At 39.7% G+C, this 12,594-nt stretch overlaps 1 protein-coding gene across 8 annotated transcripts in view; it reads left to right on the top strand.

The window, feature by feature from the left end:
* Positions 1 to 12,594, top strand: part of LOC143425493 (neural-cadherin-like) — a 155,696-nt gene that overhangs the window by 1,618 nt on the left and 141,484 nt on the right. For 2 of the 8 annotated variants that reach the window (XM_076898340.1, XM_076898338.1), the window contains 8 exons: positions 1,758 to 1,949; positions 2,703 to 2,949; positions 3,061 to 3,280; positions 3,432 to 3,708; positions 3,799 to 4,394; positions 4,613 to 4,759; positions 6,673 to 6,864; positions 11,362 to 11,552. In XM_076898340.1, coding sequence (XP_076754455.1) covers positions 1,758 to 1,949; positions 2,703 to 2,949; positions 3,061 to 3,280; positions 3,432 to 3,708; positions 3,799 to 4,394; positions 4,613 to 4,759; positions 6,673 to 6,864; positions 11,362 to 11,552 — 2,062 coding nt within the window. Of the gene's footprint in view, positions 1 to 630; positions 640 to 1,757; positions 1,950 to 2,702; positions 2,950 to 3,060; positions 3,281 to 3,431; positions 3,709 to 3,798; positions 4,395 to 4,612; positions 4,760 to 6,672; positions 6,865 to 8,435; positions 8,502 to 11,361; positions 11,553 to 12,594 lie in introns of those variants that run through there. The other 6 variants (XM_076898337.1, XM_076898335.1, XM_076898336.1 and 3 more) reach the window with 5 other exon arrangements.

Genomic DNA, 12,594 nt, shown 5'->3' with positions numbered 1-12,594 from the left:
CCGGGGATGGAAGTTTGTGCTTGTGAAAAATCGTGCACGCTAAAGACGATTGCGAAAATAGTTAGTTGAATCAATACGATGTAATATAGAATAGAGGGGCACGGCAAGAAATATTAAAAGTTCGCATCCGGCGCGAAACTTTTCACGAGCAGCTCGCACGTGGATACAATTTCCCTTCGGCACGGGTAATTGTTCGAACGTGCGGTTCGTACGCCGGGGTCGAGCGCTAATTACAATTTCACCGGGAAAAATAAACGGGACGCGTGTTACGCACGAAGGGACCGGAAGGAATGAAATTACGCCGTATTCCAGTGTGTTATATTACCTTATTCACTGACGCAGTTTTCTGGCCAAATTATTACATTGTTACTTTCCCTCGCGTAATAACAAACATCATTCGTCCGTTTTAATTTAACCTTTCGCTGTTCCGTGTAGCTTTCAATTTACGCGACGATAAAACTGATTTTCTTTTGCGTACAATCTTCGATTTCGAAACGTTACCAAATGCTTTCATCTGTTCGATTCCGACATATTTCTTGCCGTACATTCGCATCGTTATTATTTATGCTTTTCTATACACACACTTACTAATAATGAACCTTTTCTTTCCCGCAATCTTGGTTTCCACAGGATATCAATGTAAGTAGAAAAACCTATTATCATCGCACTTTCCATTTGTTTTATTTTCTATTCAATCGTACTTGGTGTATATATACACATATTATGTATGTGAATTAAAAGAGCTTCGGTAGCTGGATAATTCGCGTTGATCGTAGCAATCGTGTAGATAGCTCGTTGCATTAGACGCCTGTTCAAATTAGAGCTTGCTACGTAGAGTGCTGTGTCGCTTGGTCGACAGTGTTTATGGGCGATGGCGGTAGATACGAGTTAATAAACTGAATTCCTTTCCCGATGGAAACTTCAGTGACAGGCTGTTTGACGCGACGATGAATCGACCTAGATAAGAGTTTAACGCTATTCCAAACTAATATCCTAAAAATTCGATCCACGTCGAGATTGGTTAATCTCTCCGAGAGGCTGACACGATATTTCCTCTACCTTTCACGACACTTGTACGATAATATTTTATCGCAAAGCAATTCTTTCAAGTACGAAAGAATAACCGATTGTAACGTTAAGTGTACACAGAGGAATCGATTCAGAAGGACGTTCGCGCAAGGTATTAGGTTGCAGATGTGAGTTTCGCACTGAAACTAAAAGAAGAAGACGTATCGAACACATCCGCAAATATGAGGGTTTGTGCGATGTTTGCACCCGTTAAGTAATCTTTGTCGATACTAGTAAGGTAATATTCTTGAATCAATGTACTTCTGAACCAATTCCTTTGTATACATTCGATGCGTCGCGGAGAGAGTCGGTTACGATAGGCATCGATCGTTGATTTGCATCGAACGGGTTATTCTTAGAACCTGTATTGATTGAGTACATCCTGAATGCATATTATTCGAGAAAATTCATATTTTAAATTAGACCCGTGAGAGCATTCCGAATAGAATATCACTCGCGCCTGAAATAGAATATCGTACTATACCTCCGATATATAATACGTTATCTATTTTCGTGTATACCGTAGAATTTCATTCGTATTGAATTGAACAGGGCAAAGGTCAAAGCATCAGACAAGATAATGTCAAATGGTATTCTCGGTCACCGCCTTTGAACACTGTCCACCGTTTTCTGTCTACGGCTAGTTCACCTGTAGCCAAGCCGTATCAATAATCGATCGACCATTACAGACACGGACAATCAGCGTGTCATAATCAACATGAAGGACGTTAACGACGAGCCGCCGTACTTCATAAATCGACCCCTACCAATGCAGACGGTCGTACAGCTGAATGCACCGCCGAATACTCATGTGTTTACCCTTCAAGCCAGAGATCCTGACACGGACAGCAATATTCACTACTTCATCGTACGGGATCGGAGTACGTATGAATTGGATATTACCTTTAGATATGTACGTTGCCAATCGAGGCGCGAAAACTAGCTTGCGAGCCGCTCGATTACCGCGCGCGTCCCCAATTGATCTAATTGTAATTAGCCCAAGTGTAATCACGGATTACCCCATTGCGCGATGTAATGTCCTAATTGCAAAAGGGCTATTCTACCGACGCGATTGGTAATTATTTAACTCTCTGCAACGGCATTTCATTTGTTCGTGAAAAGTGGTGATCGTCGTTGCTTTGCAACGATTAAAATGTCCGTTCCAAATTCTGCACAAAGGTAGACAAAGTTGGTTCAACGAAAAGAACTTGTATTAATCGAAAGCTACAACTGGGTCATGCACACCTGAGCACAATATAGGAGATGTGAATACACAGCTGGGATTGCATTGGAAGAGATTCTGCACTATAGACAAGTTGATGCGCACAGATGCGCATCAAATCTGATTTAATTAAAAATTAGGGACAGACGACAGAATGTAACGGTTGTACAAGAATAAATTAACACAAAAATAATTGATAGAAACGATGTTTTTAAAGCATTTCTCGTCAGAATAGTAACGACCTAGCTACCATAACGGATCACCGTATCACAGATTCCTTACTGCTACGTGAAACGATTCGCGTGAAATATCCACGAGATTCCCGCGTGAAACCTTAAGTCTACCTTGTTCCGTGTCAGTCACCATAAAATAATACGGCCGAGAAATAAACGAGCCACGTTTAACGTTGCAGCCGGAGGTCGCTTCGAGGTAGACGAGAGATCGGGCGTTGTACGTACCCGGGGGACCGATCTCTTTCAGTTGGACATGGAATACGTCCTGTACGTGAAAGCGGAGGATCAGAACGGCCGTATAGACGAGAGGCGTTTTCAGGCGACTCCTGAGGAACGGCTATCGATCGTAGGTGGAAAACGCCCGCCGCAGTTCTACATGACCGCGTACGAGGCCGAGATACCGGAAAACCAGAAGAAGGACTCCGAGTGAGTTTAAATCCTAATTCCAATAAGAATATTTACGAATTAAGAGTAATCGGAGAACACGAAAGTTCTATCGCCTGATCTTTCAGCTTTACGAGGAATTTTCTGTTTCAGCATTATATCAGTGAAAGCGAAGTCATTTGCCGATCGTGAAATTCGGTACACCCTAAAGGCACAGGGGCAAGGCGCAGCGGGAACGTTCAATATCGGACCAACTACAGGCATTGTGAAGCTGGCCAAAGAGTTGGATTTCGAGGATTTACGCCAGCCACACATTTATTCCCTGTTGGTCACGGCCACTGAAGATTCCGGCGGTTTCTCCACATCCGTTGAGGTATACAATGTATCGGTATTTCTCGGCGTATTTTCGCGAAATGTTGTTCCCGCGTAAACGAATACCGCGTAAAAATAAACTAGCATGACGAGTTCGATTGAGCCGAGACAGTCGAATTCCATTTTGTTGAAATTGTCATGTGGTTTCCCAGTTGACCATACGAGTCTCGGATGTGAACGATAACGCGCCCAAGTTCGAATTGCCCGATTACCAAGCCCACAACGTGGACGAGGATATATCGTTAGGCACAAGTATCCTGAAAGTGAAAGCAACCGACGCGGATTCCGGTGTTAACGCGGAAATAGAGTACCTGGTGTCGGACGACCACTTCAGCGTCGACTCGAGCGGAATCATCGTTAACAACAAGCAACTCGATGCTGACAACAACAACGCTTATTACCAGTTCGTTGTCACGGCCAGAGATAAAGGTAGATACGCGCATAGATTTGCCAATATCTTATATTTATCAAAATGCTATTGTTCTATTTGTTGTAATACAATTGAACGAACTTTTTCAGGCGAACCACCGAAGACTGGCACAGCGACAGTGCGTATATATACGAAGAACAAAAACGACGAGGAACCAAAGTTCTCGCAGCAGGTGTACACGCCTAACGTGGACGAGAATGCCGGGCCCAACACTCTTGTGACAACCGTCGTAGCCTCGGACAAGGACGGTGACAACGTTCGATTCCGTTTTGTCGGGGGTAACACCACGTCCGGCCAATTCGTCATCGAGGAGATCACCGGTGTGATCCGTCTTCACGGGAAAGAGATCTCCTTGGACAGGGACAAGTACGAATTGAACGTGACTGCTCTCGACGACGGCGCCTGTTGTCCCAACGGAGAGACCACTACTCACACAAGCACAGCTGTCGTCGTGGTTTTCATCACGGACGTGAACGACAACAAGCCGGTGTTCAAGGATTGCAGCATGTACAACCCGAAAGTCGAAGAAGGCGCGCCTAACGGGAGCACAGTGATCAAGGTTCAGGCTACGGACGAAGATAAAGGTGTGAATGGTCAGGTGAAATATTCGATCGTTCAACAGCCGAATCAGAAAGGAACCAAATTCACCGTGGACGAGGAGACTGGCCAAGTTTCGACGAATAAGGTATACTTTTCTGTCGATTAATCAGCGTAACATGTATTACGCTAAACGAGTTTACGAAATTATGAAATGTTCGGTATTTCATGAAATTTTGAAATTTTCAAGTAAAACTTAAGTTAACTAAGTTTGCTCGAATGTCATTTAATGAAATATGTGAAAATATTTTTATTCGAATCGCATTTTAAATCGAGGAAATTAAAACTATACTTGGGTATTTACAGGTATTCGATCGTGAAGGAGATGATGGGAAATTTGTATCAGTTACTGTTAAAGCTACAGATCAAGGCGAACCTTCCTTGGAAGGCGTTTGCTCTTTCACCGTGGAGATCACGGATGTTAATGATAACCCACCATTATTCGATCGTCAGGTGAGTGTAATCATACAAACTTGAATACAATTTTATTATGAATTAACAAATTTTATTATAATCGTAGTACACTTGTTAAAAATATTTGGAAAGTAAAAAATACCAACTCTCTCAACATATTTAGCAATTATAGTAATTAGATTGCGAATTTAGCGTTTCATTTTTAGAACACACACGCACTTACATCTCTTCGATATTACTTCAACGTTATATAGTTAATCGAGATCCTTAAAATATTTTTTGAGAATGAAAATTTATTACGAAAATATACTCGAATGATAGCAGACGATGCCCTCTTTAAAATGCAATTCGTTTCATGACGATAGCTCAATTGGTTCCCAAGATATAAGCCTCTAAAGCGAAACGTTTAAAACGGCCGAGCGTCTCGAAGCAGTCTATTCATAACTGACAGACCTACGCGTTTACTTCACTTCCTAGAATCGCGTACGGTACGTAGTACGCGCGTAGTATCGTAGTAAAAACTCAATGGCTGGTCAGTGTCCGTCATTGATCATTGCACGCAACGCGTCCTTGCGACAGGCCAGTGAAGAACGCGCGAGTCAAAAGTTACGATTCTCTTTACACGACGATATCTCCGGAACAGAACGTCGTATCGTCATGAAATGAAAACCATTTTAAAAGGAAGGTTTTTTCGCTGCCGGTGATTTCGATTAGATCGCTTGTACTCGTTGGACAACGACGATATTTAACATTATTTCGACAGTACTTTTTTCTTGATTTAAATACAGGATTTTATGTTACTGATAGCGAACATTAATTGTTATAGGCGTTTTTTTTTTGAATGTGAGGGTGTTAGTGATGATGTTGAATGAAAGGAAAGTGTAATGGTATTTGTACAATGAACTGTTAAAAAGTAATTTTTTGTTGATAGAGAGATTATTTCGAGTAATATCGTTTTATGAAAAATTCGTACAAAGAATTTGAAATAGTATAGTGTTATAATAAGAAATGTTAACATTTTTTATCTTATTTCTTATGCAAATTATACAGGTGCACTGTTTTAAAAAGAACAAATTGTAGATGTATCTATTCCATAGTTGAGAGTAGCGCACTATTTCAAAGTACGAGGTAATGCCAATTTTCTACGAATGGTTCGATAACAAGCGTACATTTCATTTGCATCCGCACTGTGCCTCGTTTGGACAATTTCCTGATACTTATCGGTGAAGCGAAATATCAGCGAGTGTTCATTGCCGGCGCAGAAACGTGGGTGGGTGGGCAAGAACTAAAAGAGAATATTGCGAGCCGCGTGGTTGTATTGTGCCATTCGATGCCTTTTGAAATTCAAGCGGTAACTATCGGTGTACACAAAGGGACACGTTTGAAAGAAATGCAAAAGATGTTTGACCGGGCCACTTTGCACTTTGTGCAAGCGGAATAGCTGTTCGGAATAAATTAACGGACTAGTCGTTGGAAACAAACGAAAGAGAATCCTCCCCCTGTGGTTTGCATATTATTCGATCGCCATATGTCAGCCTTTACCCTCGTTTCGTTCGTGAAATTGGCATTTCATACTTTGTTACGTAACCGTTATTTGATCGAAGAAATTTTCACAGAGGAATCGCGCGGGAATCGTGAGCACCGTGACGTTTGCCATTTGTGAAATAGTCCTCAATTATCGAACGCTTTATTCGAGTTGAAAATTACCAAGCTAGGTCATTGAAAAAATGTCAATAATTTATTTTTATTGGTTAATTTCAAGTGATATTTCATAGGTTACTAGTGACCACGATGCGTTGAAGATCATATCGACAATTTATTTATATTATTTAATAAAGAAAGTAGAAATTATACAAACTGATTCTGATTCACGATTAGAAATGAAATTTTATCCTTTAGAAGCAGTGAACAGTTTTCGATAAGTCTAGAAATAAATTCTGCTCTATTTTCAGCGATACGTAGAGAACGTAAAACAGGATGCTAGTATCGGTACGAATATTCTTAGAGTATCGGCATCGGACGAAGATGCCGATAATAACGGTGCTATAACGTACTCGTTAAGTTCTCCTAACAATGACCAAGGATTGGAGTACTTTGAGATTCAACCAGAATCTGGTTGGATCGTCTTAAAGAAGCCTCTAGACGTGAGTATTCCTATTGATGATAATTAAACATATACGACTCTCTTTAGCAGTAACAACAGCAATCATTCTCTGAAGAACCACCGTGTATTTTCGGGCAAGAAACATCCGGTTCTTCGAGCTTCGTCTGCAAACTTCGATAGTATTTATAGAATTTATGTGTATCGAATTTTGAACAATCCTTCGATAGGATTTATAGATATTTAGTAAAAAAAAAAAAAAAAAAAAATGTAACATCTCAAGTGAATACGAGATGGAAGAAGAACCGATGAATTGGTCGAGAATGCATGTTGCGCTCTCCGATATAATTTATGCCCAAATTTACATGTACGTACCCACATATATCCACAGTTGTTTAGACAGTGGTTATACGTGTGTGTGTCTATATAACCAAGTGGAATATATATTTCTAGCTACATCTATATATTATATAAATACAAAACTTAAGTGTACACCTTCTGCCGATATATATATACATATATATATTTATATACATTTATGTATACATATATATATTTATATTATACGTTTACGTTGTGAATTACGTTCTTTAACACGAATCCGTTTTGTTGCTGATCGGATAACTTGTATACTAATATACGTTTGGTCGGCAATTATTTCTCTGATTATCACTAATATGCAACGAAATGAGTTTCCTTTTTACGGCACATGTATAGAACTTTTTAATTCCCATTGATATGCACAATGTGTTCACTATGGTAAATACTTAGCTATGCCTGATTTCCTTCAAACGCTTCATGTACCTGAATCGATCGACCGTTCGGGCTATTTTTGCAACAGAACACTCTCTCTCTATCTCTCTCATTCTTTCTATCGAGAACATGCTCGCGGCGCGAGTACCTTTTAAACATGTTCCAATCGAGCTATCGAACAACCTCTTGTCTCCAATATTTTTTTTTTCATTACCGTTTCGGTCGCGGAATTCAAACGAACCGGAAAGTCATTCACCGTTATTGTTTTTTACCCTTGTTTCACATGTGTATTTTCGTTTCCTCTCGATCTCTTCCGTTCGATCTTTTTCTTTTTTTCTGTTGTTCCTTCAACATTCGATTGAGAGAAAAAAAAACAAAAAAAGAAGAATTTTCTTTCGAGCATCGGAAAAAAATTCAATATTGGGTTTCCATTCCTTTTTTGTTTTTTAAGAAACTTCTCTTTTTTGAGTATTTTTGACGGCGAGAAGCAAACCGAGAAACGAAAAAATGTCGCGGCGCGATTTTACGTCGCGCGGACTGGACAAAACGACTCGTGACTAAACGAGCGCGCGCAATTCTCATTCTCCAACCCATAATCAAGGAGAAAAGACTGCGCGTTTTTTCCTCTCATAGTGTTTGGTTTTTTTTCGTTCTCTCTCTCTCTGTCTCTGTCACTTTTTTTGTACACGCGTCCTAGAGCGTCGCGGTGAAACGACACCGGGAAGAAAACGAACGAATAACAGAGCAAAAGGAAGGGAAACGAACGAGACCCAACTAATTACCTTTTAATTAATTCTCCTTAACTTAAAATACTAATGTGAATGTTTTTCAAAAGGGAAGTGATGTTTTTTGAACTTCCAGGAGCAGGTGGGAACGACATTTTTTGAGCCCCACGTACGGTGTACTTCAACCTCTACGCATTTTGTGGTGCATCAGACATAAACAATTTTTTGAAAATGCTTGCAAATATTTTATATGAATGTGTTTTTGATTCCTTTACAGGAACGGATCTCGCTCTCGCTCCTAAGTCCTTCCTCTCTGATCTCTCTCTCTCTCTCTCTCTCTCTCTCTCTCTCCCTCTCTCCCCATTCTTCTCTCTCTTTCTCTCTTTTTCTCGTTTACTCTTTTTTTTTTTATTTTTTTATTTTTCTCTGACTATTATGCTTTGAAAGAAAAATTTCCCCTTTCACTTGATTTTTTTTCATTCTTCGCCCGTTTCTGTTCGTCGACTTCATTTCTCTTGGATTTTGCTTGGTACCATGATTTGTCGACATTCTTATTTTGACTTTTGCAAGCGTTCGTATAATTTATACCAGTGAGAAAAAAAAGAAATGCAACATTGCGAGTTTTGCATTTTGTTACGAAGACAAAGTGGAATTGACACTTTTGACTTTTGTATTTTTTGCGTTCTCTCCGTTCTCGAGCTACTATACAGGCTTTTTCTTCCGCGTTGTTTTGCATTTTGTACTTTTTTTCTGTCGATTCTTTCTCTCTGCCTGTCCGACGTCTCCTAACTTTTGTCCCCTGTACTCTCCCGCAAACTACGACGTGACTGACAATGAGCCAAAAGTAGAACCGGAAAAAGATAAGAAACGAGAGACAATTTTTTGCCGAGAGCGCAATTACGAATAATACCGTAAGAAATCTGTCCGTGGTGTGACATTTTTTCTTCTGTGATTGGGGCGGCATACCACTGTCATGACGAAACAGACAAAAAAAATAATACGAAATAATGCTGATCCATAAACACACTCGACGAGGCAACGTAACGAAAAAAATAAGTAAAATAATATAAAAACATATACGGTAAAAACGTCCATCGGTTTTTGAGTGTCGTTAAAACGAAAGAATCAGACGAGGGGTCGTCATAATTTTTGTTCCTTCTCTCTGTATACTCCGATCACCCTCCAAAGCCACCCTCTCCGACCCTCGAGCTCTCTATTTCTCTCACTCTCTCTTTCTATCTCTCTCTCTCTCTCTTCTCTCTCTCTCTTTTTCTCTCTATCTATTTATCTATCTCTAACTCTCTAACTCTATCTCTCTTTCTCTATCAATCTGTCTTTCTATCTCTCTGTCTCTTCCTCGATCTAACTCTTTCTTTCTCACATCACCTTGTTCCTCCTGATGCCTCTTTAAACGCATTCTTGCTTGCATGCAAATGCCTGCATTGGTTGATTTCGTAAAGGAACTAATTTGAATTTCTTATTGTTTATGTTTGTGTTTATTGCACCATTTACTTTCTTCGGATTTGATGATGACAAAAAAAGGGCTGTTTTCCAGTAAGTAGGAACTACATTCTTGTGTTTCACACTTTGCATCGAGAACACCATGAAAATAAGTATAACGTGATAGTGATCATTGTTATACTCCAGCGCAAGAAAAGACGGGGGAAAAAAAGAAACACGAAAGCTAAAGAAAAAAGAAGGGAAAAAAGATATTAAGTATGAGTATTTGTTGCAGTATAATACATACTAGAGCGCATTTCCGTTTTGAATTATCCAGTCAGTCGTTTTTTCGATTATTTTGTTCGCCTCTGTTGTTGTTGTTCTATGATTATTACAGTTATTGTCACTCGGAGACGTCACTCTCTTTCTTTTTTTGTATCGCTCTATCTTTCTCTCTCTTTCCGTCTCTCTTTCTATCTGTCTGTCTCTCTTTCTCTCTTTCACTATCTCCGTCTTTGATCGATTCGTTTTTCTTTTTGTTTCTTTTTACGTTTCAAATATATTACTCTACCTGCGCGACCTGTACGATTTTCTGTTTCTGGTTTTGTTTTACTCTTCTCGTTGGTTCTTCTTTATTTCCAACGTTATTCACGCGTGTCGTCGCGCTTTTAATTTATTATATTATCCTGGTCTCGAGTGTATCCGCAGACGAAAGACCTCTTTATTATTGGACACTGCCGATAGCGATTGTTTCATTTTCTTTCTTTTTTTCTTATTTTTCATTGATTAACAAATGAAATGTCCAAGACAATTTTCGAATACTTGTATACGCTTTATTTTAGTACAGATCTTACGATTCTATTTTAAATTACTACTAATTTGAAGACAAAGGAAATTGTTCAATCTCTAAAAATTATGGTATACACGTATTCTCTGTCATCGGTTTATCTTCTATTAAAACAATATTCCACGAAAAAGAAGAAACGTTATCGGCATATAGAAATCACCCAAATTCCGAATAATATTTAGAATTGTAAAGAAATGATGCAAACGAGAAATAATGTCGGGTAAGTATTGTTCATAGAATTCTTTCTAGAGACTCATTAGCGCTCCCATGAAAATCTGAAATGTCGAATGTTCGTCGCAGAGCAAACGTCAGAGTGACAAAGAACTGATTTGATAATGTCAGACATTTTCAGGTTAATCACAGATTTGGCAGACACGTGGAAGATTAACTCTAAATAACTTGTTTCGTAAAAAAAAAAGAGGTCTGGAACAGTAAAAGAAACAAAAAAATAAAACGGATACCCACGAGACTGCACGGTCCTTCATTCTCTTCTATCTCTTTCGTTTCGTTTTGCGATTGTAAGAGATACCCTTCGGGTCGTCTTCGACGACCACGAAATCGCGCTCGCCACCGAGTGACTTATCTCTCCTAAACGTCAACTAAAAGCAAAATACATGTATATCTCGAACAAAAAAAAGAACAGAAAAAACAGGTGAAAGAATAAAATGCAAGGATAAACACAGAAAAATGAACCATAAAAAAAATTCAAAAATCCGCCAACAACAGTCCCGAAAAAAATGTCCTATGAGTTGATGGCCCAATGTTTTGCCACTAGCGTGACAGCTATCGCCTGCGAGTACGGGCCTCCGACAGAGGGACGCAAGTGTTGCACGCAGACGTGGACGTTGAGTTAGACGTCGTAGACAGAAACAATAAACCACCTGTGTGGGATGCGAATGTATACGGCCCCATTCACATCAAAGAAAATGTCACAGTGGGTACTGTAGTGACGGCGGTGAAAGCCAGGTTTGTATGCCACGACATGACCGAGACAAGACACGTGACATGCCGTGCCGTGCCATGCATTGCTACTCCCTTATTGGTTGCCTTTCCGTACAATTTTGATTCACCGTTTCTTTACCGTTTATTTCTCTTCGTTCCGTCTCGACGCTATTCTTTCACCATCTGTTTCACCACGCTATACGTTCACCTGTCTATAGAGTTACTACAGCGTTCACGTTCTACATATGTGTGCCTTTTCGATCGGTTCGTATCGTTGCGCCCATGTATACTTCTCATTTCTCTCAGTGCCTTTCTACGTTCGTTGTTTTTCATTTCTCGTTGACACTTTTAGCGTTTCTCATCCTTGTTTTTATACGTATATGATGTGTATTTTATGGGAGAGGAAGCATGTATGGTTAAGCGCGGCGCGGTAGATCGCTGATTGGTCGGACACTCCTACTACTAACTACTACTACTACTACTACTACTACTACTACTACTACTACTACTACTACTACTATTACTACTGCTACTACTACTACTATTATTACTACTACTACTACTACTACTACTACTACTACTACTACTATTACTACTACTACTACAACTACTACTATTACTACTACTACAATTACTACAACTACTACTACTACTACTACTAGTACTACTACTACTACTACTACAACTACTACTACTACTACTACTAGTACTACTACTACTACTACTACTACTACTACTACTACTACTACTACTATTACTACCTACTTACTACTACTGTTATTACAACTACTACTACTACCATTACTATACTATTACCACTACTATCTATCCCTTACTTATGTTAATTGTTACTATTCGTCGGAGCCGGTTCTCGAGACAGGTTTCAGGAGTCGAGTTGCCGAGAGCTGGAAACGTATAAAATCTGAAGAGCGCGAGACGATTCGACGTTTACGGAATAAAAAATTACGCGAAAGACGCTCGCGGATTGTCGAAGAGTCGAGGGAACCGGGCCCGACGTCTTTAGCGGAAAGCATCCCTAGATGTGTACGAGTTCGGAAAACCGGAT

Source organism: Xylocopa sonorina, chromosome 7 (assembly GCF_050948175.1).
Source record: "Xylocopa sonorina isolate GNS202 chromosome 7, iyXylSono1_principal, whole genome shotgun sequence".
Classification (NCBI taxonomy): Eukaryota; Metazoa; Arthropoda; class Insecta; order Hymenoptera; family Apidae; genus Xylocopa; species Xylocopa sonorina.
The sequence above is the reverse complement of the archived record's forward strand: the minus strand, read 5'-3'. Positions and strand labels throughout refer to the sequence as shown.